Source organism: Numenius arquata, chromosome 2, assembly GCF_964106895.1.
Source record: "Numenius arquata chromosome 2, bNumArq3.hap1.1, whole genome shotgun sequence".
Lineage (NCBI taxonomy): Eukaryota > Metazoa > Chordata > Aves > Charadriiformes > Scolopacidae > Numenius > Numenius arquata.
The window spans coordinates 30,874,895-30,902,606 of record NC_133577.1 but is presented as its reverse complement, the minus strand read 5'-3'; the positions used below and the strand labels follow the sequence as shown (position 1 = coordinate 30,902,606).

General features: G+C 40.8%; 1 protein-coding gene across 1 annotated transcript in view; it reads right to left on the bottom strand.

The window, feature by feature from the left end:
- Positions 1-5,353: 5,353 nt before the first annotated feature.
- LOC141479791 (visual pigment-like receptor peropsin) overlaps positions 5,354-27,712 on the bottom strand; it is a 32,437-nt gene continuing 10,078 nt past the window's right edge. The window contains exons 3-6 of the mRNA XM_074169102.1: positions 13,378-13,477; positions 11,114-11,218; positions 7,910-8,133; positions 5,354-7,257 (exon numbers count right to left, since the gene is read on the bottom strand). Coding sequence (XP_074025203.1) covers positions 6,817-7,257; positions 7,910-8,133; positions 11,114-11,218; positions 13,378-13,477 — 870 coding nt within the window. The 3' untranslated portion in view covers positions 5,354-6,816. The remainder of the gene's footprint in view (positions 7,258-7,909; positions 8,134-11,113; positions 11,219-13,377; positions 13,478-27,712) is intronic.

The window sequence follows — 27,712 nt, the reverse complement described above, 5'->3', positions numbered from 1 at the left end:
CACATTGTTAGATTATCTTTCCAAGAATGTATATTTTTCAAAGAATAAGGTGTATCAGCTTTCCAAAAGCAAATGTTTTCCCTTCCCATGAGTCCAAGGATAGGGAACGGTCTGGTAATAGCTCCCCCAAATTGTGAGGAGATATAAGTCTCATCTCTGGGGCTAGGACTTAACTCCCAAATTCTTGAACTGGTCATTAGTCTGGTTTGATTTTTTTTTTTTTCTTATAGGACACATGATAATGCTGCTGTACTTGACTACCTTTCAGCAAAGGAAGTTGAGGGTTGGATTTTCAGGTAACACAGTATCAGTCAAGGATGAGATAAAGCCCATTTTCCATTCCCTTTAAATCCACATATAGGCCACATTTTCCCAGGGATTGTCTCACTTGTTCTCAGGTGAGTTAGTTTTGTTCATTTCATACAGCAGTTTATTCAGTGCGAAGCATGCACTGAGTTCACTAAGTTTCTCCCACTTCTCTGTATGAACGTTATATGATATGAATCCATTTGAAATTTATCTTTTATACTTGGTAAGGCTTTGCCAGGTCGCATCACCAAAACATGCTTGTGCTCTCATTGGGGCTGCCAAACATTATTCTTGGCTTCATACTTCCTTTTGCAAATATTGCGGCAGCTGTGACACACATAGGGACCTCCTGCTTGGGGAGCTTGCACTGACCTTGTGCTGGACCCCTCTGATGAACCTCCAGCCACATGCACACCCTTGAGGGCCATCCCAGCTTTGCTCAAGCAGCAGTTCTTTCCAGCAGCCAGGCAGGCTGGTGTGCAGCGTCAAAGGCTACTGGAGGCTGTCAGATACCAGCCAGGGAGGGCATTTATTGCGGTGATTTCTGTAAGTTTACTTTACTCCTGTTTACTAGGTTACATGTTATTCCATAATTAAATGCTATGTGTTTGTTATCCCAAAAGGGCTTTTGTCTCTTTCAATGAGCAAAAAATATTATGATTATTGGCACAGAGAGCTGGTAGACAGGTCCTTTTTTTTTTTTTTATTTTTATCATTCAGCATGGCCCTGATTTTTGTATTAGCAATGGGATTATTACTTTTAATTTAGTAATTTTCTTATTGTTCTGTGTTCTTATTGTATTATTACTTTGACATCCTTTGAATCTTAAATTTATTCTTGTGTTTCTTCTGCATATCAAGAAGAATACATTCTTGCTTCCCTTTTATGATGAGTTATTGTTACATAGACAGATTATAAAAAAGAAGAAACACAACCTCAAAACCACACTTTCAGAAATATGCATTAAATACATATTTGTATACTCGAAGCTGTGATAAAACTATAGGCCTAGACGACAGGCTCCTGTTCTCTCCTGCAGCCTATGCAATTCACTTAGCTACCTCTTTTAATCTGAGCGAGGGTATATGAAGTTTTATGAGTTTTCCATGCACAAAGCTTCTTGCAGGATCTCTATATGTGTATTCAGTAGTACCTTTACTCTGCTCTTCTGTGGAGAAGATCCTGTTTTCAGCTTTTAGCCTGCTTCACCGGGATTTACCTAATTGTCATCTCCTAGAAAGCAGGAATACATGCTGACCATGAGGACCTTGGAGGTTTTTTTTTTTTTTTCAATTGCAGAGTATTGTAGCTTTCCATACTCCTAGATCATCGGTGCAGGAAGGGATTGGGGCCAGATACTGTGGAGTCATTGCTGCACGACCGGGATTAGGCACTTCAGACCACATACTAGACACGGACCCATTTGACACTGCAGGCACCTCTGCTTTGGTCTGCAGAGTTCCTGAGGTGCTTGCAAAAATCCTTTGCGTTTGTTGATGTACTGAGAAGGTTCAGATTCCAAGCCTTTAGTAATTTGGGAGGTAGGCAGAGGGGGACGCACAGCATTGCAAGAGGTCCTGGTTTGCCAGGTTGGCTTATCTCTAGGATAGTGGAAAATGCAGACATGGTAGTGTTACCCACCTTTTTCATTGTTCTCTACGGCAGCGGGAGAACAATGTTCTTGTCCAGCCTTACCTTTGGGAAGGAATGTTGTCTCCTTCTCTCTTTCCTGAGGAAAGTGCCAATCCATAGGCCATGCTTGAATGGGCACACTCTGTATCTCTCTTATCTTGTCAGTCTGTGCAGCAAAGAATGAAGGATTTATAGGGCTGGAGAGAGAGCCTGCAAGGGGGTACAAGCCTGAGTAGTTCACATGGTAATAAAGTCTCTGTCTTATGAGTGGTGGAGGGGGGGGTTCTGTTTTCTGGTCTCTGCTACAAGAAATATTTCTACATGACTCATTAGATGAAAAAGCATAATAGCACTGAGAACAGGGACTGGACTGCAGTATGCTATCCCACTCCCTCCAACTACACCCAAGTTATTCATGTTACCATTAGAAACGTCAACGCTATTAAGAAATGTCACTATGTATTTCAATGTGCTGATACCCTAAAGGATTTTCAGTTTGGCAAAAATGCCAGCAGGGGAAATGTGGGCCCCAAAGGTTTTCTTGCCATAAATAAACAAATTATAACTACAATTTTTTTCCCCCAAAACCAGAAGAGGCTATTTTCAAATGTGGAAATTGAACAGAAGTAATTGTGGGTTAACTTGATTGCTTGGCCTGTGTAGCCCAAGTGAAAGAGTTGTGTCAGTGATAAGGATGTTGGTAATCCACCTGCAAGGCCAAGTTGTACATGTGAGTGCTAATAACTGCACGTCGTGATTAATAACTGCAGTGATTATGGTGTAATACTCATATGTTGATAATTATGAATAATATTGATAATAAGAAATAATCAAGAAAGAGCTGATGAGATTTTGATACACATGTAAATACATGAATTGTGTAACCATTCAGAACTCACCTGCTGAGTGTATTAATCAATAGCTAATCAAAATGTTTGGGAGGTGTTTGGAAATTAATATGTAGATTAACTAAAGGCACATTTTAAAGGGTGGCTTAAGGGCTTCAAGCTTTTTGCAGAGCGACTTTACCATGACCAGGCACATCAGTTTTGCCAGAGTGCTTTAATGATGTCAACAGGACTGTGCATACAGAAATGGATAATCAACAGCTAGCGAGGTCTTTTTTTCCATTGGCTTTTTTGCATTTAGGATAAAAGAGGGCTAATCTTTGCCTCAGTTCCTGCTGGAACAAGACAGCAAATGCTGAGAGCATCCTTTGAAAATAGTAAGATTGCTTGGCCTAATGCCTTCTGCCAGATGATCCTACTTTAGTGTGTCATATATGAAACCAACCCCAACAATTAAAAAAATACCACAGTAATATCCAGGGCTGAGCAAGAGAGACAGAAGGAGCCTACATGCCAGAATTTCTATGCCCAAAGGAATAAGATCTGAATATTGTTCTCCTACATCATGACAAGATTTGGCTACCAGCAATAGTTATATGATCTCATTTGTGAAGGCTGACATCAATCCATTCAATACAAAATATATTGAAAAAGGCCCTTGGTGGCAGAGGCAGTGGAAGAACCAGGTCTTATTAGCAAGCCCACGCTACCTGCCTGCCATAGCAGGAGCAGCAACACTGGGATGGGATGTCCTCTCTCATGGAGATATGACACCTGGCCCTGCCTTTGGCACACCTATCAGGTTTTTGCATCAGAAAAATGTAAAAATCTAGTGTTTCTGAAGGGAGAGAATTGGGAGCAGCTAGTTCTTTGCTTCCTCAAGGTGAGTGGGCACTCCCGTGTAAGACTGTCTCAGACAGAGAGCATTCAAAGCTGCAGTTTCCCAGGTAAGCATGCTTGTCACCAAAATACCGGTCAGGACAACAGTCTTCTCACATCTCTGCTGCTAAAACTCATCCACTGGAAAGGAAAAGCCAAGGCTGTGGGGAGTAGCAAGGTTATGGGGAGGAGTAATTTGTCTCCAGGACGCTTTATGCTGTTTGCACCATACTTTATTCTTGCTAAGTAAAAAGCAAAAGACCCCATCATCCCCCTTCAGCATATCTAGACTGTCTCATTCCTTGCTGACTGTCTCAAGCTCCTGAGCTCCTTGCTCCTTGCTGACTGGCAGCGTGGCCTCAGCAGGCAGAGTCGTCCATCTGTGGAAGCAGCAGCAGGGGCTGGACTTGTCCCTGGATGTGTGGACCAGAGACAAGGAGAGGAAATGCAGGACACAGGGAAAGTTTTTTACAAATTGATTTGTGTTGATTTGCACACTTGAAATGCTGAAGCACATTCCCTTACCTGCACTTGTGCAGTAACAGATTCTGGACCTTTTTTCTGCCTACAGACACTTGCTGGTATCTTGGGTACAGCCACAGGGCACTGATGCTTTTGAGCTGGAAGCTTTTAACCTGAGTAACTTCACTGACAAATGTGCTCCTGCTGTTACTGAACCTGGAGCACAGGTTGGTGCCTGCAAAGGCATCCATCCTCTTTTCCCCTGAGTAACTTGCAAAACCAGATATTCTGCTCTACAGCTATGCAGTCTCGTGGTAGTACCATATATCCACAAAGGACTGTAGCTGTAAGCCTTTCAGGAGGGAGGTCTGCTGCAGTCCAGTCAAGGCTTTTTCAGTGTTGGCTCTTTCCAGTTGTCTCTCAGCAAGTATGCATCCTTTGGCTCCCAGCCTCTTGCTCCCCTGCTTATCTCACTCTTCACCTCTTCTTACATTTTTCCTCTACTCTGCTCCTATTCTAGTTCATTTTTACTACTCCCACAACTTCCCCCAGTCTAACCTCACTGTACATGCTGAATGACGTATAAACTAGTAGAGATTTCAGCCAGAGTTTGAGGGCACTTTTGGAAATGGTCTTGTTGCTCTGCCTTCTCCCGTGCCCTTTTCACATCTTTCCTTGTCAGAGTCTGAATCCTGCAGATCAGCAGCACTGCTGTGATGCAGCAGGGCAAGAATTTTCCCTAGTTATCTGTAAATTAGCAGAAATACACATTAAAAGCTAGTCTGGCATCTCTGGTCATGGAGGCTCTACAGGCAGGTGTCTGGCACACCTGTGGCTGCAGGTACCTCCGAGAACCGCATCCGATGAGGATACCTGGCACTCCTCTTTCTTTGGAGGAAAACCTAAGCTCTCAGCAGTGAGAAGGCTCAGCCCAGCAGGGTTACCAAGCTGGATTTTGTGCTGCCCTTAGAAGCTTTCAAAACCAGGCCCTAGGTATGGCTAGCCCAACTTCATCCAGCTGGGATAGGATTTTGCCCTAAATGATTTCATCTATTTCTGCACCTACAGCATGCACTTTTATCTGGAAGCAAACTGTTTACTTATTTGCTTTTAATTATTTATGGTAATGAAATAGCACCCATATCCCAAGATTTTCCACAAAAATGAATACTCTTGTAGTTCAGATCTGGGGCCATGAAAGAAAACACAGTTCCCCACTGTTGCTTATAATGTTTATTTGTTTTTAACTTCAAAACACAGGTGACTTTCTCAAAACAAATAGAGTAATGGGGGAAATGAAGGCGGACGCTCTTTGTAACTTTCCCAAGAAACACATCTGGAAAAGTATACTTTTGCAAAACAACTACATTTTAGCAAACCCAGACAGTGAGATTCCAAAATATCATGAGTAGCAGTGAGGCTAGCAACCAATGCTGTTGGGTTTTTTTTTTTTTTCTTCTTTTTTGCCCTCGTTTAACTTGTAAACGGTGCTAAATGAACCCGCAATTTCCACAGTTAATACAGAGACATTTGTGCAGAAGTTTCTAAGTAGGTAGTTAATTTCCAAGATGGGGAATTATGAAGATATACCTCCTCGCTTTCAATCTATAAAATAAACTTGGTGGAATAACTGGATATTGTAACATCTGATAGTCTTGCTACTCATTTAAGCCTACACCTTAGCTATTTAAATCACTCTCCTTAATTGCTACTTAGTTACATTTACCTAAAAGTCATTTTTTACTCATAGGCAGGTACAAAAACTTTCTTTAGAAGCAGCAGTGAAGTGCTGGATTATTTTGTAAATAGCTCTGATGCCACACTTCATCAGTACTCTCAAAACCTTAGTGTCATTTTTGGTTTCATTGCCTGTACAACATCTCTTGCTCCACCTTAATAGTCAGTAGAAAAACAACCACTTTGGAGAGAGATCAGAAAAATTAAAGGTAAGCTTTCCCGAATCTGAATGCTACAGCCAGGCCCTGCTCACCGGGAATTTCAGGGAAGGTGAAAATAACTCTGCAGACCAACAAGGACAAATATGAAGCCACTGTTCAGACGACAGTGACTAGTAAATGCCAGGATCTACAACTCCTGGCACCTGCATAGACACACGCAGAGTCAGGCACAGGCAATCAGACACACACCCACGCAGGCACAGGGCTCAGGAGCCCCGTGGTGGGCACCCCTCGGGGAGCACGCAGCTTTGCCTACCAACTCCCAGCCACTGGAGCTGCAGCAGCTTCACAGCTGTCTCGGCAGGGCCCATCTTCTCCTACAGCACCATGGAGCAAAAATGATCCTCTGCGGCTGGGAGTGCTGAAGAGCAAAAAATATATTTGGAAATGTAATCTCCTAATTAATAAAATTTTGTTAGGAACATATTAGTTATTTTTGTTAGCTAATGCCTGCTCTTCATAAGTCTGTCTTGCGTTTCCTGCACGCATGTGAAAATCAAATGTTTCTGGCACTGGGTGTGCTGCCCACAATGTAATGCGATTCATAGCTTTTTGTACCTACATAGAAGGAAAATATCACTTTACCATCTGATTTGCTTGAGTTGTACAGTCATCAGTGCTATAGCAAGAAACAGATGGATTGGGAATTAGGAAATCACTCAAGCGCTGATCTGAAGAGGGTCTTCCTGAACACAAAGCGGGTGCATGTGTTAAGTGGCCACAAAACTTACAGTCTATCACATTCAATATCAGGGTTATTAGATGGTGTATCAAGAATACCGAAACAAACTTCCTTGTTTGCTGGAGGTGGAGTATTGGTTGGACTTCCCACCCCAGAGTCAGGGCTTGGTGCAGGGTGCATTTCTCCTGCATACTTCTCTTCTTTCTGAGAAGGCTCTTGTTGTTTTTGCTTGAGGTTTTTGAAACGTTTGAGCTTCACAGGGTCCTTGACTTCCTTGGCACAATGGAACAAGATGAAAATGTCCCTCCGAAATTTGGAGCTCATTCCAAAGTAGATAATGGGATTGTAGAAGCTGGCAGACTTAGCAAACAAACTGGCAAGGATGCTGGTAAGATTGGGCACAGGGTGACCATAGGCAGACCATATAGAGATGACAGCATATGGTGACCACGCAATAATGAAGGCTGTGCAAATGACAATGGAAACCTAAAAGATAGAAGAGAATAGTCTTAAATCTATTCTTAAATCTTAATTTCGCATCAGGGAAGCAGCTTCAGCACTTGGCTGGAAGGGAAACATCGGATTGTCCTGTACTCTGCTCATAGCAGAGTACAGGCAAGCAAAAGGTTAGCATTGATGGAGCCAGGCAGACCTAGAAGCGATAGATCTAATTTTGGCGTGGTGGTGTGCTTGAGCAATGCCTCATCTAAAGGAATGAAAATAGCTACAGTGCCCTGTATGTTTATATGAATTAAGGGGGTTTCTGGTAGAATTAAGTCAACAGTAAGTAAATTGAGATCTCCACTGTAACTTCTGTGTATGCTCAGAAGTAATTTAACTTCTGAAAGAAAAGAACTTATGCCAAACCAAACTTTTGGTTTTGTATGGTATAACCCATTCCAATTATATTTAGATTATTTTTCACACGTGATGTAGCACCAATATTAGCCAACTGACAGGGGTAGGAGTTTTAAACAATCCTCATATTCTTCACTGAGGTCAGACTCTGTCACTAGAGATTATAGAGAAATGAAATGTGACTGATTCATTTTGTTCTCTTCTGTTCTAGTTGGGACCAATTTTTGGAAAGACAGATTTCATTGAGATAAATCCCACACAATGAGAAACCCAAACTCACCCTGGTGACGTCCCGCTCCATTCTCCTCTGTCTGTCTGTGGGATCCCCCAATCCTGTTAATGCATGGCTTAGCTTGACAGTATTGATAATTGACACATATGAGAAGACCATGACTGACACAGGTAGGAAAAAACAACAGATAAAAATGGAGACAATGTAGGACTTGTAGATTGTAGAGAAGTTGGCTTTTGCCCAGTCTATCTCACATGTGCCATACATGCGATCTGGAAAGCAAAAATAAGTTGGTTAGCATTTCTAGAACAAGTTCAGTTCAAATGCTGCATTTTTCTTCTTCTAAGCACTAAAGAATGGATTGATTGTTCTGATTTAATGAGTTGTGACATAAATTTCCTACATAAACAGTTTTTCAAGACCAACTAGACTGTATCAAGTTTTAATGTGTATTACCATTCTGTCCAGTTAAGATTCCCAGTGTACATCCATAATGCACAAACTGTTATTTCTGAATAGGAAATTGTTATACTTTCTAATAAAGTTAAAAAGGGCATTCATTCAGTAGGTTTGAGACTTTTGAGTGTTATCTACTCTTATTTGTCATGATCTTCTACATATTAACTTCCTAAGATGAGTATGTAACAGCATAACAAGCAACTGTAAAGACACAATATGCCAGATGTAAAAAGTCACTACTTACAAAGCAAAGTAGGAAATAAAAATATTGAGGGGTTTTTAATAGAAACAAAAAGGCAATTAAATTTTTATTGTAGTGAGAGCCATGAAAGCAAATTGATATACCTAACAGTAAAGATTATGGGAAGATGAAACATATAAGTACTTAGAAAGATAATGAGACATTTTACTAAATGGAAAGCATACAGTTCTGCAACTACAAAGGACCTGGAGGCTCTTAAAAATGAAACTGGGCAGATTGCAGGATCTGCAGCCAGTGGGATTTACAAAAGGACACTTGCTGATCAGGTACTTAAGGGAAAGGCAGTGGGAATAAGGTGCAGTCTCTGCTTAAATACTTTTATGAATAACAGCTGACTTCTTTACACCATCTGATGTATTTGCAAACGTATCCTGATACAAAACTTGAGTTCGATAGCATTAGAGGTTTTGTATAGATTGTGAATTGTTGATTTTTCTTTTTAGGTGGAAAAAAACCATTTTTTTTCCTGGCAGCTATGGCAGCAAATTGAATTATAAATAAATGAAGCATGAACCCAAATTATGTAAGTCATGTATTAACAAGCCCTGGACATACAATACAGGTGAAGACTGCATGATTTAGCAACAGATCTCTCTCTGACATCCAGTGATAATTCTGAAGAAAAAAAAAAATCTCTTAATTCCTCACAGGTGGTAGGAGGTTTAGACAGGATGAATTAAAGAAGGAAAAGATTAAAATCTCTTTTATGATTCTCATCAAAAAAAGCTAAGTATTTTTAACACCAAAAGCTCTAGGTGTTGCTGTCTGGATGTGTTCAGTAACAGAAACAGTTTTTTGTCTCCTTCACCTTTTTCTTGAGTAGACCCCAAGATTCAAAATATAACCATAAAATCTGACTTAATGTCAGGTTTCTGCGTTGTGAAAACTTTTGACTGAAAAAAGAAAGCGGCTTCCAGATGACATGAAAAGAAAATCCTGCAGATTTTCTGTGAGTCAGAATTCAGAGCTGTGTTTCCTCTTTCTGCAGAGACACTAGCAAGTAACATTTCCAAAACTCAGCAGGGGTGCAGGGGCCCGGGTACCACTGCAGCTGCTGTGTAGAAGCAAGAGGACCAAGGCAGCCAGGTGTAATGTGCTGTGGTCTGCCGGCACCTGCTGCCTGCCGTTGCTGGACTCCCACCTCTCCACAGGTGCCCTCAATGGAAATGTTTTTAGAATCAGTTAGCCCAGGAACCTGAAACCATTGTGACTCTCGGTAGGGAAAAGTGGTCTTCCTTGAAGACCACTGTCAAGGAATTGAATCCAAAGTACAAACAGGATCCATGGGGGCACTTGGATGCCCTGACAAGGCAGTGATGCCCTAAAAGTCCCTGGCTGCAGTTTAAGGCCAAAAAGGGACATCAGACATACTTCTACAGATGAAAACTAGTAAGATTAATGTAAAAAGAAAACACAGATCACCAGAAGATACACAGAAAATGACCATTCTAGCCCTGCCAGGTTTTTGACATATCCAGGGTACAAAAATATAACATAAAACCACACTGTTTATTAGACTGTTCTAATTTTATCTCAGACAAAACATCCACGGAGCCTACTAACCTGGTAACGTTTTGGTTTGGGAAGGATAGATTTAACCAATCATAGAATCATAGAATGGTTTAGGTTGGAAGGGGCCTTAAAGATCATCTTGTTCCAACCCCCTTGCCGTGGGCAGGGACACCACCCACTAGAGATGAAATGGAAATGTATGCTTTTCTCACACCCACACTTCAGGGGTCCAGAGATACCTCAAGATTTGTGTATTCAATCAGTAAGAGGATATATTCACATAGCTGCTTCTATAAGTCTTCCTAGATTTAGTGACTTCTCAAAGGATGCAGATGCCTACACAATGCAGGCAGATAAGTGCTGGACAATTTCAGTCACATGATTTCAATTAAGACTCCTGTACCATTATCATTTGTTCCCAGAGATTAATTTTGTTGAATTTTTAGAGACTTAATTTGAGACAATTTCTCCAACTTCTCTCCAGGAAGAAATTTTCTGGTGTGGGAGTTTCCCTCCCTCCCTCTGTCCTTTTTTGCTATGGCTTATCTTGCACCCTAATCACTTCTGACATCTTTTTCTTCTTCTACTATGTTGGTTTTCATATTTTCAACAAACTGTTTCACCAAATCTTTCTGGCTTGTCTTATTATAGTTTCAGGTTTAACTTGCTGGAACTTGTGTTATTTTCTAGCTTCCTAATCTTGACAGTTTTTGAAGGATGTCTTTTAATAGTTTCCTTTATCTCATTGCTTAACCATGCCAAATATTTCTGGCCTCTCTTTTTTCATAGGTAATATGCACTTGGTCCAAGTCTTTCCTGAGATATCTTCAAAAAAATCTCTTTATAGCTGATACCAAAGCAGGCAACACTCTGCATGAACGTCATGCATGATGAATGATTTTCTCAGTTCCACTGATAATCAGCCTGGTTTATCACAAACAGCAAGAGAGAAAGGTAAGTATCTTTGTTCAGTTAAGTGGAGAGGTGCCAAATAAGTACAACCAAAAGATACCTGTTACCTGTATAACTGCCCCAGCCAAGTAATGGAGCTGCTGACCAGAAGAAAGCTGCTATCCAAATGAGAACCAGAGCCACTGTCATACTGCTGTTGCTGATGCAATGACCTGCAATAGCATGGTTTAGTCAGAAAATAATATCTGGAAAGGCAAACATATCTCTGAAATCTAAATGTACTCCTATACTAACAGCTATTAAGGAAAATACAGCTATTTAAAAAAATATTAAGACCAAAAAATGCATATTCATAAGAAAAGCTTAAATTTGAAAGCATCTGTCAGGCTTGTGTTCAAGACCATTTGTGAACAGTGGAAATGAATGGCTTTTAAGCAGGAGACTATGTGTGTGTTGAACGCTGCAGAGTTGGCAAATTCTATGTTAGACTTATGTTTTGCAATTTTGTAAAAAGCAGGAAATGGTTGTATTTTAAGTTTACATAGAAATAAACAAGATAAGTCTAAATTCAGAGGATTTTCTTATTCACGTCAAGGTTTTCCCTGTTAAAAAGGAGAAAATACATTAGATGCTCAAACAACATTAGCCATTCGATATAAATTATTTAATCTGTTCTGCTGTTGCCATACTTTCTGGTTATTTCTTTGCTTACATGGAAAATATTTAGGCATCCACCAATCTCTGTTCCTCAACATTTCTGTAAAGTTATACTGTGTACTTGATCAGATTTCCTCAAGAGGCAAACACAAATTATGCACACCCTTAGAAGAAGGTGTGATACAGCTTTGCGAAAGAGAAATGTGGGTTTTAAATATGACTTAATAATTTGCCATGAATATAAGATATAGAATACATCACAGCCAAATTCTAGCAGCTCCAACAGCAGTTTGTGTTTTAACTTCAACAAGTTACAACAACTGCAACAAACAGTTGCAAAACAAAATTACAACAAACTGCAGAAGAACTTCCTGTGGAAAAAAGACCACCCTGCGGAAGTTCTTTTCACAGCTAATACTACTCGTGCTATTAGAGAGAAAAACTCATATGATGTATTCAGCGTATTTGTGCACGCTTTACCTGTGGACACTAATAAGTTCCTGCCAGTAAGGTGATTCAAGCCAGTTACAGCAAAGGCATGAAAATTGATAATACATTATCAAAGGATGGGTGAAAGGAAGACTAAGGAGAATTTATGGAACATATAGGAATAAAGAAAAGAGAATACATAAGGTTCTCAGTGGAAGTCAAGGTTTTCAGCAGGCAGGAGGTCCAGGATGAATGGTAAGGAAAGGTTTCTACTGATCCTGCGAAAGGGAGTGCCTGGGGTGAGTGTGGTGCTGTAAAGAGGCATAAAGGAAAAGGGGTAGATGATGGCAGGTAGATACAGACTTGCTGATGAGGGTTTCACAGGGCAGGAAACATGTAAAGGATTTCAGACCAGATTTGTACAGTGTGACACTCATATGCCTTTAGAGAGGCATTTATACCAAAGGTTAATAAAAATGAAATTAAAAAAAAACAGAGAGTGGTTAGTAAAAGGTTTCTAGCACTGGAGAGAGTAATGAACAGTAGTTGTTTGAGATACTCAGTTACAGGTCAACAGGGCAATAGAGAAGGAAGAAGTGTGGGTGCGAGGCTGTGGTGATGACGCTTTGCAGATCTGGGAGACAGGGACTATCTGGGCGGAGTCAGGTCATAGTAATTTCTGGGGATGGTGGGAATAATTCAGTGTGAAACCGTCCAGGGAGGGGAGGCCGGAGAGGCATGTGGGGATGGGAGGCTGCGCAGTGCTACAAAAGCTGGAGGCAACATGTGCAGACTGAAAGTTCCAAGCACCATCTAAACCAGTCCTTGATGCATGCTGTGTGCAAACCCTGGCAAAACACCCTGAAGAGTGAAAATACTTGTATGTAGGGCAGCTTTCTGAACCAAGGATCTTATTAGCGACTGGAAACTTCCCAAAAATCATCTCATAGATGATGAAATTTGTTGTTTACAGTGAAATCCAGACATGCATCACTCGGGAGTCATTTAAGTTGCATTTTGAAGAACACAGAGGCTCAGCAGGACCTGTGATGTCTTTGGCACAAAGGTGAATTTAACCCGTGGCGACCAAAGTGTACTAGTAATAATTTGGCTTTTACTGGGATTAACCCTGAAACCCTATTCAAACACGTTTGTAATGTAAATGACTACATTGTGTTCTGGTGTCCAATGCATCTAATTTATATTTGATACAGCCTATGACTTAAAAGAAAAGGTTTGCACCGGGTTCAACGAAGGCAGGGCTGGACCTGCCTTTATTTCTTACCTCTCTCAGGATGGCAGCCCTTGATGTAGCGAGTCACACTGATTACTGTAAGGGTGTTAATGCTAGCCAGGCCGAAGAGAAGTGTCAGGAAGCCATCAACCTGAAAAGCAAAGCAGTGATGTTCTTTTACTGCAGAGAGCTCAAGGGGAAAAGAACAACACAAATTGCTCCTGTCGTTTTCATGTTAATACTCATGAAAGTTCTTCCAGAAACCCAACTAGCCAGGAAATATAAAAAGTCACAGGCAGTTATCTTCTGTAGGATCAGTAAACTTATATAAGTGTCCTGTCATGTACATAAAATAAACAAGTAAACATACACTCACATCTATGGTTCCCAAAAATGACTTGTCAAATGAAGGTTGAACTGAAAAGAAGAAAAGCCCTGAATAGGCAAAAATGCACTGGATGCAGCCGCCCCACTTAGGCAGAACAAACATGCAAACTGAACCCATGAAATTCAGGCCAAAGAGGGAAGAATGTAGGAAACAGTGGGCTTGGCTGAATGAGAAAAGCTTTTTAAAAAATTAAATAAAACCATCTAAGGCTAAATTGTTATGATAGATTGAGTCTCAATGTTTGTGCTACTGATTGCCTGCTATTATTAAGCCCTGATCCTCACCACCTCTGACTGACGCAGGCAGATCCGTACGGCTGTGTGGGCTCCCACTGACGTCAGTGTCTCAGCACAGGACGGTGACAACTCTGCAAGCTTCACTTATGGGTACAGGAAGGAAGATGCTGCTGACTGTGGTAGAGAGGGATGTAGCCATCTGCTAGGGAGCACTATATGACTGGGAAATGATCCAGGCAAAACACTGAAGGCAGTCCTTTTTTGAAAGCTTGCAATGATGTACCAGACTGGCCAGAGCAGAGGAACTCTTGGAGGTGCCAGTTTTATACCAAGTGAAGCAGGACTATTAAGCAAGTGTCTCTGGACTGCAACTTGGCATTCAAGTGGTAAAATTATCGGCAGCAAGGCACATCATTATTCTACAGGAACAAACTCTGCCTTTGTGTGAATGGGCACTACTCCCGTGGAATTCTGTTTATCCCAGCACTGAATCTGGGGCTTTAATCCAGACTTAAAGCTGAGAGCATGGCAGATTGTATAAATTAAATTGGGTGAAGGGTTAGGAAAGGGCTGCTTCATCATTTCTTTCACTGGTGGTTTTTCTTGCTACCAAAACCCTTATATTGACTCTCTTTGCTTCTTAAAGCCAACTTTTACAGACCTGCCACATCTTAAATGCATGCATGACTTGGTACCACAACAATCTACATCCACCTGTGCTTCACTTAAAATCAGTTCATGCTTGGTGTATAAATGCAACCATGTTTACACCAAAAACCAGACTTCCTTGGATGCCTCAGCTACTTGCTAGAAGCTGCACTTGGCTGAATTTGGCCTGCTGTGTGCTGTGGAGACTGGTGAAATACCTGAATATGCAAATGTGCTCTGCATTTCATTAGCCTTATTGATGCAAACAGCTGCCGCTTCTCCATTTGCTCTAACAATGCTTCACAGATGCGGAAAACAGCGTGGCCAAGGACTACTGAGAAACCAGGCTGCATAAGCTTTAGCAATTGCACTGGTTATTAGATTAGAAAGGAAGCAGTGTTTCAGCAATGATGCAAATAAACACTTGGAAATTAATTTTGAAGAGCTATGAGATTGTATACTAAAGTAGTAGGACAGACTTCTTAGTGTGTATCACAGCCCTCCTATGCTGAAACTGGTTGAGTTTTTCTGAAATACGTTGGTGTATGTTTTATCACCTGCAGATGTGACCATTATTCTCCCTTCCCTGACATCAAACCAAAGAGAGACAATTATATTAAGTGATCAGTTCAAACAGCCCTGGAGCACACTTAGAAGGGAGGAAAGTGGGTCTAAAAATACATTCTTACCCTTTCCCATTTAAGATGAAAGTCTGTCACCATAAGAAAGAGCAAGCCAAAATGTTTTCTTTGGAGTGGTGCCTCGCTAAAAAAAAATGCAGTTTTACCTGAGTCAATGTAGTTCATAGGACCGAGCCATTGTCGGCACCATGTCTCATTTTCATACTATTTCATAACAGCATTTCAGAAGATCAAAATACTGTGGCTTCTGCTAGTGTGGGGGTTAGCATCAGAGATTTGAACGGGGCCATAGGGTTAATAAGTAGTTAAGGTAGCAGCAGTCTCCCGTGGGTGGCTGTGCTAATTGCCCCAGTGCTAGCCACAGGCTCCATGGCTTAGGAACAGGTGAGAGGGTGAAATGCCAAGGAGGAGAGGGAGATCTGGGGATGACAAGAATGCCGAGATGAAATGAATAAAGGAGGTAAATGAGGTGGTTCTCAAGCTGCAGAACAGCCCATACAGAGGCCATGGTGTCTGGAACATTAAAACAAGAGAGAGTATCCAACAGGGTTAGGGCTGCTTTGGGAGTAGGATCCTCAAACCAGTATTGTCCCTGCCAAACTTCTATTGGTGATGAGCCAGCCCTTGAGCCTACCTATGCATACGCCATTTCCCGGCAAGTCTATTGATTCTGTAATGCTTTTATATTGGTGTCACTTATACGCACGTCTTCAGAAGAACATGGGGGATCTTACTCCAGCTGTAGCAACCTGTTTCAAGCATACACCTTCTGGATATGGAAGAAAGATCTCTGCTACTTTTTCTACTCCTGAACAGACAACACTGACTGTAGGTAGCAACTAAAGTGACTGCTTGGAACCCAAAGTAGCTTGCAACAGAAAAACTGCTTTAGCATAGCCCCAATTTCTATAGGCAGAGATATTAATATATATAGACAAGAAAAAACATGATATTTTCAGTTTTCTGCATCTTTAAAGATATATGGAATGACAGCCAAGGAAATACTAGAATAGTAGATAACATTTAATTACTTCAGAAGATTGATGCTCTTCCCCTTCCTGGTTCTGGCTTTCCTTTTCTTTTATCCCACCCCCAGCCAGTTCCTTCCTTCCACAGTTATAATATTTCCTCCATTTTTATATAACGCAATTTTGTCCTTCCTATCATTAATTATGATCAAATAGCAGCAGTGCTAATAGGCAATAGTGAATTCTGACATAAATACAAAGTTGATTGCATGGTAATTTTGATCCCCCAGCTTTTCTTTTCGCCAATTAAGAAACAGGAGTAGATTAGCAGTTTTAAAAGCTTTTCTCTCAATGTTATACCAATATTACTCCCTTGGCTATATAGATACTCACAGCACTTGCCCATTATCTTTATGTTGCCTGGAAGCTAAGATACAATTGAAGAAAAGGCTGTCTTTTTGTACTTGTGCCTGATTTTAAATCTCACTAATGTTCTTGGTGCACTATTTACAATCCACAATAAATAAAGCTCCTACCGCATGCAAATTTATTTCTTAAGCTTTGCTTCAACACAGGGAGAATAAGGCATCCCCAGTGCACCATCAAATTTTTAGCTATGGGCTTGGGTGTGCCCCACTTTTACTACCTTTAATACTTATGCATCCCTACTGAATTCATGAGGGTTGTCTTTAAAGCAGATAGAGTAAAATATAGCCTATTGTTCTCATTATTGGATTAATCAAGGTTTAATGGCACAAAACCAGATTGCCAAAATAGCTATTACATTTCAGTTTAGGTTGAAACATTGATCTCAGCAGACAGAATGGCTGCATCGCTCCCTCCTCTGGCCAACTGGTGAATTTGTTGCAATTTCCTGAAATGAATTTGCTTCCCTTCAGAACCACCACAACCTGTCTTTCTCCTCTATTAAAGATGAGATAATGAATATGTAAAGAAAAAGAAAAACTTTTAACAGTGATTATTTTTACATTGCATATACTTAAAGTCATCACAATAATTTCTCTCAGAATATTTTTTTTGAATACAGATCAGATTATTCCAAGATTGTTATGTAAACAGACAGTGGCAATATACCTCCTTCAACCTTAAGCGATAAAAAAGCACCTAATCAATATTTAACAAATACGTTTAGAAAAACAATTGTAGGCACCTTTGAATAGAGCATGTTTTAAAATTTAACAAGTTCTTGAAGTTTGCAGTAAGTGAGAAAATATTCCACTTGAGTCTAATGACAACATTATTCTCCAATCCCTCCAGTATATCTATAATGTGTCAACTGGATTATTTATGCTTGCAGTAACTTTTCTGTCAAATGGAAGAACTACCAAGGTTTGTAATCAGAACCAGTCAGGAGACTACGTAAAACTCCCAATGCACTCAAATTCTCCAAAAGCACTCAAATTGTTTCTTTAAGATTTACTATAATACAGGAAGTAAAAGAGACTTATAATTTACCACAATTTCCACGTCTTTTGCTCATGCCACATTGCTGTGCTATGGTTGCATTCTGCCTTTTAAAATGTCTCAGCAGGCTTCAAGGGTAGCCCTGCTTGGAGATGATTACAGTAACCCAAGCTATTATAGGTCTCTGACACAAACAGTACTTCATTTACTAATAAACAATGAGAACTGATATGCTACAGGATTAGATAGTTTAAACCATTAAGTGAGACCATCAGACACTCAGTTTTTTGCATTTCCCAAGTGATTAAACCTCTCTGTTGATGGCATACATTTTAAAGATAGGAAAAATATGGATGCAATATTTAGGCTATACAATTGTATGTACCGATATATAATTATACAAACTATGCTATATAGCTAAATATACAGTTAGTGCCAGCTATTATACGCAGCTCAGGTTTTGGCTTTGGTAATGTTAGGGAATCCAGAATAAGGATACTTGTTTGCTTGTAGTTATTTTAGGTTTATATACTTGGTTAATCAAATGAGATTCAACTTATACTGACTTTGGGCTAACTTTTAGCTATTAGAGTTGTAGCCCTCTCAGGTCACAATTTATACTTATAGTAGTACATGCCCCTATCAATGAGCAGGGTTATGAATGCAACAAGCCCACCAAGGGCACATCATTTTTTAACAAATAGACAGAAATTTCTTTCAGAATTTCCTTACACAGCCTCATCAGATTATAATCTTACTTCAAGTACCTCATCTCCACATGCTTGGGAACACCTCCTTTCTAGCTCTGAGTGGATGGGACCATGGCAGGTTTCACGTCTCTCCCGTCCACCCATAAAAGAATGAATGGGGAGGAAGCAACCAAGCATGTAGCTCATACCACCCGATGATCCAGATACAATGAAAAGATTTCCATCTTCAGGTTAAATGCTGTATTGCCATTGTCTTTTTGTGAACTACTGTACAGGGAAATTAAGAATCACTAGATGGGAAATTCTAGCATTGCCCTCTGGGAATATCAGCACTATATAGTGTAAAACTCTTTTCAGTGGGCCTGAGCCAACGCTCCTCTCCACTTCGGTGATGTAAATTCAGAGCCTACTTCTTTATTGCTAGCAGCACCATTAATATAAACAAACAAACACAGAGACAGACAAAAGAAGAAAGCAGCTGCATGAGTCACCTGTCTCATCTTTACATTTCCATAGAAAGCAAGGCTCAGCTTTGTGGCCTGTGGTGATCCTACCTGAATAACTGAGATCCTCCATTAACATGAGGTTAAAGTCACGCTTTTATTTTCAAAGTAAAGTACTGTCTTTGCCTTTTCAGAATATCATGGTAAATGTTTCTGGAGGCCTATGTACGTCTCAGGGGAAGCAGAGGTCCCACAGACTGTTCATGGGCTCTGCCAGGACAGCCCAGAGATTACAAATGACCTCCACATTCTCCAAGTACAATTGTCTGTGCTGTTTCCCAGCAAGAAGGAATTTGCTTACGCAGCCACCATCAGGTTAATACAAGGTCATCTCTGACTGCTGGCTGAATGCCCGCCAGTGGAGTTATTATTCTGCTCATAAGGCTCCTAGGCACAAGGCAGGGCAGGTTAGTGATGGTACCAGTTCAGCGATTAAGAGACTAGGACGAGAACGTTCTATGTCCCTAAAAGCCTGAAAAAGCTGTATGGCCGGTAGGAGATCTCCTCTTAGGTTGATACTCTTGGCTCCTCTGGAACCTCTACCAATATAACCAGAGAAACAGTAGATAACTGATTTATCCCAAGAAAATGCTTATTTTCCTAAAAAGGATATGGACTGTAAGGGTCTTCACATAACAACTGTGTATGATAAACTGGACCAGAAAACTCCTAACAGGAGATTCACATGCGTTCCCAGCGAGTCCCAATAGCCCAGGGAGAGCCTGGAAGAAAGTGTAAAAGATATAGGTTTTTCTTACCCTTAAGGACCTATCTGGAAAGCAACCAGGTGCAACATCATCCCTTCTGCAGGGACAGTGGTGTGGAAATACTGGATGTTGGGTCATACGCAGCCCATTGCAAGCAATGGTCATCTTGTCATTGATTCAGTCAGGACAGGATCAGGGTCATGACCCAAATTGCTTCCTGCGCATTAACAGTGAGCTGACTTTGTGCAATATATATTTGTGAAATAGAGGATGAGCAAATGTGAGGTAGGACTATTTAAGATACTCACAGAGAGTGATTTTTAAGTTTCATATGAAATTTTGCTTAAAAGTCAGTGAGAGGATGCGGCATACAGGGAGGAGCCAGAAGAACACAAGTTGTTCAGCCCCATGGTGAGAAGATCTTGAACGATGAAGGTAAGTGATGGACAGCACTTTTTGAGAGAATACATTTAATCTTCTAGAAAAACACATCAGCACAGAAGAATGAGGAAGATTATAATTTTCCATATAAGGAAACAAAGAAAGGATGTTTCAGAGCCCTCTAAGAGGAAAAGCTAGTGCAGGAATCAAAATTTAGACTTCGGAAATTCCTGGTTCTGTGGGAGCACTACCAGACAACAAATGCCCTTTCCAGGCAGCAGCATGTGGTTTAACACAGTGCTTGGGTGGCATGGGATGGGCTACATCAGACTTGTTAAATAAGGAAACAGATAGTTTGAGCATTCACAGTTTTTCAAGTACCAAAAATATAACTTCCCTAATTTGTTGCAATTGGCTGCAGAAATAATCATTTACAGAAAAATGAGGGAGAATTCATGGCTAATAAAAACTGGCATAATCTTCCTGTAGTCACATTAGTTACACTGAAATTATCTTCTATGTTGTTAATGATTCTGTTCGTGCAAAGGCACAGTTTTCTCCCCCTTCCCTGCAGATGTATTTTTCTCATTAAAATTTAGCTCACAGATGTCTACATGAGTTGCTTTTACTTCTTCGATGCAACGTGTATGCTTTTCAGATTATAACAAGGTGGACCAAAAATAAAGAAATAGGGAACACTAATAACTCTGCAACATTTTTTTCCCCCCAGTATCCAAATCTCAGTTATTTGTGGAAACAAGAATGAGGATACATTCTAGTGTTCATAATATTTGAGATACAAAAACTGCTCAGAAAAACATATCTGGGAGAGGAAGACTTGTATAGCATAGCACAGGGAAAGTAAAGGGCACTATGTTTTGAATTTGCTTTATAGATTGGTCTCCACATCCTACCTTTCTCAGTGAATTAGCGTGTTAAGGTGAGCTGAATACAGAGCTAATGTTACACAGCTTTTCTTCAGCACTTTTAACACCTGTTTTATCTGTTAATGCTCTTAGTGCCAGTTTCATGATTTGACTTTGGGTTATTTTCATCTTACTGAAATGTCAAGAATGATAAGCTATATATAAGTAAAATCCCAGCAATATCACACCACAGTACTGTGCTAGGATAGTCAATAACTATTTTTCACTTCCTTTTTACATTTGGTTAAATTTCTTTTAACATCTTATTGGTAGATAGCTGAACATTTTTCAACCAAGCAGACCTTAGGCCACATTCCTGCGGTATTATGGTTTGAGAAAAAAAAATCTAATTTTTCTGTTCCAGCTACATGTTTGGACACTAGGATATGCAGTGATATTGCAAGATATTTTATACTAAGCAAAGTTGAACTAGCTCGGTCTTTGGATGAGAAACCTCACCAACATTAGACCCCTGCAGAAAGCCATGCTGAGGATGAAGGTACTCCTGCAGCATGCGTTCTGGCTCCACCGTGCATGACTTGAGGTGTGTCTGCACAGACAGATGTTCCCTACAGAGACAGAAAGGAGGAAAAATGTGGAAGAACAGTTGCTCAAATGCTCTCAGATGTGGGCAAAGACAGTATCAGCGACCATCACCATGCCTCCCCGTAACCAGCTGGGAGGGAGGGTGAGCAGGAGTAAACCTTTATCCACCTTGACAGATGTTGCTAGGGGTAAAGATGAACAGCTTGTGGATTTGTCTGGGTTTTATGAACGAAAGCTCTACGGCAAGTAGGGTGCTCACATGGACGGCTGCTGGGGAGAACGAGAGGCAGAGGTGGGGGTGAGAGATGCACACAAAGGGTGCTTGTTACATATGGAGTGAGTTGAAAGCAGGACGATTTTGTGAAGCAAAAAATTAACGGATGGTGGAGCAACATGAATGGGTGGTTGTGCTGAAAAAAGTTTGACAAAGTATGCATACAGACACTGAGCTGCAGCAGTGTGTTATAGTGGCCTTCTAGTACCTAAAGGGGGCCTACAGGAAAGATGGGGAGGGACTCTTTATCAGGGAGTGTAGTGATACAATGACGGATAATGGTTTTAAACTGAAAGAGGGTAGATTTAGACGAGATACTAGGAAGAACTTCTTTACTGTCAGAATGGTGAGACACTGGAATAGACTGCCCAGAGAAGTTGTGGATGTCCCTTCCCTGGACTTGTTCAAGGCCAGGTTAGATGGGGCTTTGAGCAACTTGGTGTAGTGGGAGGTGGTTGGAACTAGATATCTTTAAGGTCCCTTCCAACTCTAACCATTCTGTGATTCTATGAATGCTGCCTGCTGTTTTCTTCAGTAATCATCTCCCAAGTACTAGGAAGGTAGGAGAAAGGAAGCCTGTGAGGTTTCAGTTTGTTCCCTTCCATCTGACCTTGCTTTTATTACCTGTTCATGCTGACTGCTGAGCTACCACTCATCATCTTATCAAGAACATGAGGGAATATCATACCACATACAGTAATACGTAAAGACTGTCTTGGTATTTACAAATGAATAAAATCACAAACTAAGTCAACAGAGCCAATAGTCTAGCTAAGTCAATGAATTAGTTGGTTATACCGATTATATTAAAGGGGCAGAAATCAATGATTTTCAAAGTCTACTCTATTTATAAAAGAACATAAATGCCTCAAGGGTTTTTGATTTATCAGACAACCTACAGAACATTTTGTTAAAAGAAGAAGGTATTAGTCTTCCTTTTTCTCCTCAGAAAAGATTTAGCAATATTTTAAAATCCGTGTATAGGAAGCGAGATAAATGCATGTTCTAAGAAAGCAAATGCCATCAATAAGATATAAAAGAATTTATTCAAGATTACAAATCCTCCCCTCAAAACTTCTGAAGAGAGCCCATATATTTTCATCTATATTGATCTCAGAATTTCCTACTGTTGCAATTTTCCTTTTGGTGTTTCAGATCCCCACCTCTAATTTATACAAAAGATGGACATTATTACTTCTCAGAAATGTCGTATTAGACCTCTGAACATCTAATAACACCAAAAATGCTGGATTTTTTTTTAAAGTGCTGTCAAGAGGCAGTGACTGGAAGCTGAATCTACAAAAGGGGCTAAGGGCCACCATGCTCAGCTATGCAGGGCTGCAGCTCTGGTTGCTTGCCTGGTGCAAGGAGGGTCGCGGCTTCGAGTCTGGCCCCTTAGGTTGGACATGGCAAAAGCTAGTGGGCAAACGAGGCTCCTAAAGTAGCCAACAGAACAAGATGAGGTCCACATCTCACCTCCCTTTTAATTTTTAATGCCTTACTCCAGGCCGCAAAAGATTAGAATTGCCTGGTATTCACAGACATATCCTATTCTTAACTGTGCAATACCGTTCAAAAATTAAGCAGTGTCACTGTGAAAAGCAGAGGGATTGCTGATCCATTCTCCCTTTTTTCCCCATGGAGGGTGCAGGAGAGCTGGATTCACTTTTCTCCATCTAAAGGTGCTCAGATCCACATCCCCTGCCCGGGAACATAAGCCCTAAGACTATTCATTGTATGGGGATGCTCCACTGTTCTTAGAAAAAACAAATACCAGAGCCAGAGACAAAGAGAAACTCCCAATGTGAGTGGGCAGACACCCACTGGAAGAAGGGGACCCCTCCTTGTCCAACAGCAGCATTGTTAAAGCAGGGCTATTGCACCTCCATCTTTTCTTAGAGATCCCCATTTGTCCGATATTTCAGCTGGCAACTTGATCAGCTACACTATGACAATTTGGAAAAGTCTGTTAAAGCACAAGAAATTCTAGACATTTCTGTGTGTCAGGCACTGAGTTTGGCACTTCTAGAAAATTTTGGACTTGCCAGCTACACCATGCCTTTCAGGATGCACACATGCCACAGGTCTGGTGCTGTCAGGCAGACTGTGCACAACCGAATTAGGGATAACAGAGTAAAACACTCCGTGCATGCAATGTGGGGCTCACTGCTGCTCACTACGTTGCCAGTTATTTCTGTCCAGGGTATGCCAGACAGAATTACTGTATAAAACATCCAAGCATTAAGCAGTGCAGAATTGAAAACCAGATTTCCTCACTGCTATGTAGCAAACCAAACCACAGGGTGAGACAGTCATCTCTCTTTCCGGCTCCGCTCCATGTCTTTATTATTTCCTACAACACAAAGCAGCTTCAGCAAAAGAGGGTGAAGGCAGGTACTTCCAGGCTGGCCCTTGGTGGGACAGCAAGGGCAGGCTGCAGGGACAGAGGTGGTGTGGGCTGAGTCCTGTTGGGCAGGCAACTGTGGTGCTCACTAATACCTCAAAGCTGAACATGTATTTTTGTTTCCTCCTGAGGCTGTTTCTGTGCAGAGTCAGATCTGCCGGGGATGCTCTGGCACCATCTGGCTGGCCAGATGGACCGGGGATACCTAGACTGATAGTGAGGTGAGTGAGTCTGTGATAATAGCGTCAGTCAGCACTTCAGTGGCGTGTCTGTGACGGTACCATGACCTGGACATAACTACATTGTGCTCTATTGCGCACAGCTGAGATACACCTTATACGTAATAAACAGTCAGAAAAAAGTAACATTTCTTTACAGAAGACTATAACAATAGAGTGAGCACATGATATGAGGAGTCAATTTTCTTGACCCTCATAGTAAAATTCTTAAGTATTTATAAAATTAATGTCAAAATAACCAAACCATATTCTAAAAAAAAAAAAAAAAAAAAAAAAAGAGAGAGACAAGAAAAGAAATTAGAAGAGTGAACTAGTGAAAACAAGTTTAAACTGGAGTACTAGGATTATGAAGGATTTAGAATTCTAAGGCACCCCACAGCCCTTGGTTTCTGACAGTTTCTGACACAACTGCATTGCACCTAAGGGGATCAGACAGGTTAGAATCCTTCCCCTACATTTAGAGGCTTCCTGAAGCCTGCATCTTTTGTATTCACCACATGATTAACAGATAAAAGAAAGACTTTCTGTTGGTTGATTAATAAGGTTTAGAAGAAACTGTGGTGTTTACCTGCAGAGAATTAACATTTCTCTACTTCCTACCTGTAAAAACATTTGCATACAATGTTATTTTCAGCTTTCAGTGCAACTTCTAATTCAGCAGAGCATGCGAATAAAAAAACATATGGTAAGGACAAAAATATATCCTGAGGTAGCTTTTCACTAGAAATATGGTCAATGGGGGAACAGATGGCTCTTGGTCACTGGCTTACACTCCTTGACATGAACTTTACTATATGAACTAGTTTACTTACTACCCGAGGCAAAACTCCAAATGTGCTAGAGACTGTTTGTCCTCCCCCTGTCCAGATCAGGACTAAGACACAGTGGCAGAGCAGGGAAGTGATATACAAGAAAGCAGAGTCTGAAAGCCACCCTTGGACAACTGTATCCCTACACAGGATTCAGTGGGGGCAGCATTTGGATACAGGCCTACCATGCAACCTCATTCCTGAGAGGAGAGCTCTGTTAGACCTACAAAATGAAAAAGAACATTTGGCATGGGCAAGAGTAGTGGTGTTTCTTCCATACAGAGTAGGAGAACAGGAGCACACATCTGTCCCATTCAGTAGGTATGCAATGACATGGTCCGTTTAGCTGGAGAGGCATCTTTTGTTACAGCGTTTTCACAGACCGTTTCACTGTTTTGAAAGAGAACTAGTATCTGCCTGTCTTCGCCCCACTCCCTCTAACTCAGGCAGCCAAGTATGGTAAACCTTAATTTTGGAAAATATTACCTGCGGGTACAGAAGGAGGCCAGAGTTAGAGGAAAGGAAAATAGGTGGATTAAGTGAGGTGAGCTCATGAAATTTCTTCATAAACAGAAATGACAGGCTAGCTTGGGAAAATAAAGTTTCCCTAAACATACCTGACAGCAGAAGCTGACTGATCAAATGAAACAGACAACGACAGAAAACCAAGGCTGTCCTCTGGATTCAGCAAAATGAGCCAAGTCAGGGAAAACACACGGGCCATGTTGTAGAAAGTCCTGTGTTCCCATGCACAACAGCCCAAACTGTCATCCCAGCTACTTGCAGAGGAGCTTGTGTGTGGTGAGAGAAGCAAGAGACACTGACTTTGGAGAGCTGTGACAGAAAGTGTGGGCTTTCGGCTTTATCTTCCTGGCACCGAGCTCCTCACTCCTCACGCTCCAGATGTGAGACCCAACTCTGTTTGGACTACAAATGTATCATGCTTTACAAATACCAAAAAAAAAAAAAAAAAAAAGCCATCAAAACCCTACTGCTGTTCAACATTGTACAGTTTTAGAATGGCCTTCGTGCTGGCTGTCCATGTGTACACGGAAAAATTCACATCTTTCTAATGCACAGAAGCTTCTCACTATTTCTGCAAAATATTCTTCCTAAAAATGGCCATACTACTTATAGAAGTTACTTTTCTATCACTGGCTTCTGTTTTGTATAAAGCTTAATAACCAAGATGATGAATGGCAGGGCTTAAACATGTTTTTGAGACCCCCCAACACAGAACAACTTCTTGATGGAAACAGGAATCCTACCTGTTGTTGAATATATCCTGATTTTGACTCCTCAAGCCACAACCAGCTCAATCACTAACAATTCACAAGCAATTCAAACTCTTCATTCAGAGTACAAATTGCCTCTTCCAGGTTACCATGAATTTTTAGTTAGTATTACAACAGTATCAGTTCCTATTTGAAATGATAAATGTTAACTGTTAGAGCCCACAGAGGATTATTGAAGCAGAAAGTTTAATATTTTGCATATCAGAGTGTTCAGAAAAGCCAATGCATTATTAATGTCCTGAACAAAATCTTTGGATTCCAGTACCTCAACACTTTGCTTGATATCCATATTCTACAAATGAATGCTGTTTAAAACCAGGAGATTGAATTAAAATTATTTAGCGCACCCTGACCAACAAACTATCTGGGTACCCCAAAAATGTTATGGACGGCTCCTGTTCTTGTAAAGGCAGTTCAAACAGAGCAAGAATAAGCACTCCTCCATCACATTAAGTTCAAGGACACCTCCATCCCAGTCTTTTCACGTCTTAAAAAAAAAAAAAAAAAAAAAAGCCAGATCATTATAACGAGATTCTAAATAGCTCAAAGTCAGCCAAAGGGGGACTCCAAGGCAGAGGCATTGTAGAAGAAAGCTGTAAGGCTGCTGACAGAGGACTCCCATGCAAATCAAGAGGCACAGGTACAGTGTGCTGTGCTGTTGCTTCCTCTGTGTGTTGTTTTTTTTACAGCCCCAAAAAGGAGCTATAGCACAGAAGGGGCCCTGAACTATACAAAAAATGTCAGGGGCTTCTCATCCTCTGAAAGAGCTTGAACTGGGGAGGCAGAAGGGTCATTTAAAGTTATCTCTTTTAACCAGCTGGGTTCTAAATGTGAAGTTATGCCACAGATCTCTGTTCAGGATTTCACACTGAATGGCTTACCCTGTCTTACATAGCAAGTCTGCAGCAAAGCTGGATTTGAACCCAGGGATCCAGATTTGACCTTTCCTTTCTTAATCATAGCTCCAACCCTCCTTGAAACACAGGGAAAAATGGGGGTCTGTTTAATTCTGAGTGTGGGTAAGGATTTTATGATTTGCAGGTATGGTTTTGTTTATATGATGACTTCAAAGGTTTTCATAAATAAAAAAAAATAAAGAGGCGTCCTGGAAGTTTTTACCTCAACAGACCTTAGTTTGCAATTGTAGGTGTTCTTATTAGAGAAATAGTAGGATTTTGCTGAGGAAATAATTAACTTCATTTTGATAAATCCTTTTTTGCCAAATGGCAATAGACACATTTTGAGCAAGAAAATAAACATTTTTTAGATCAAGCTACAAATCCCAG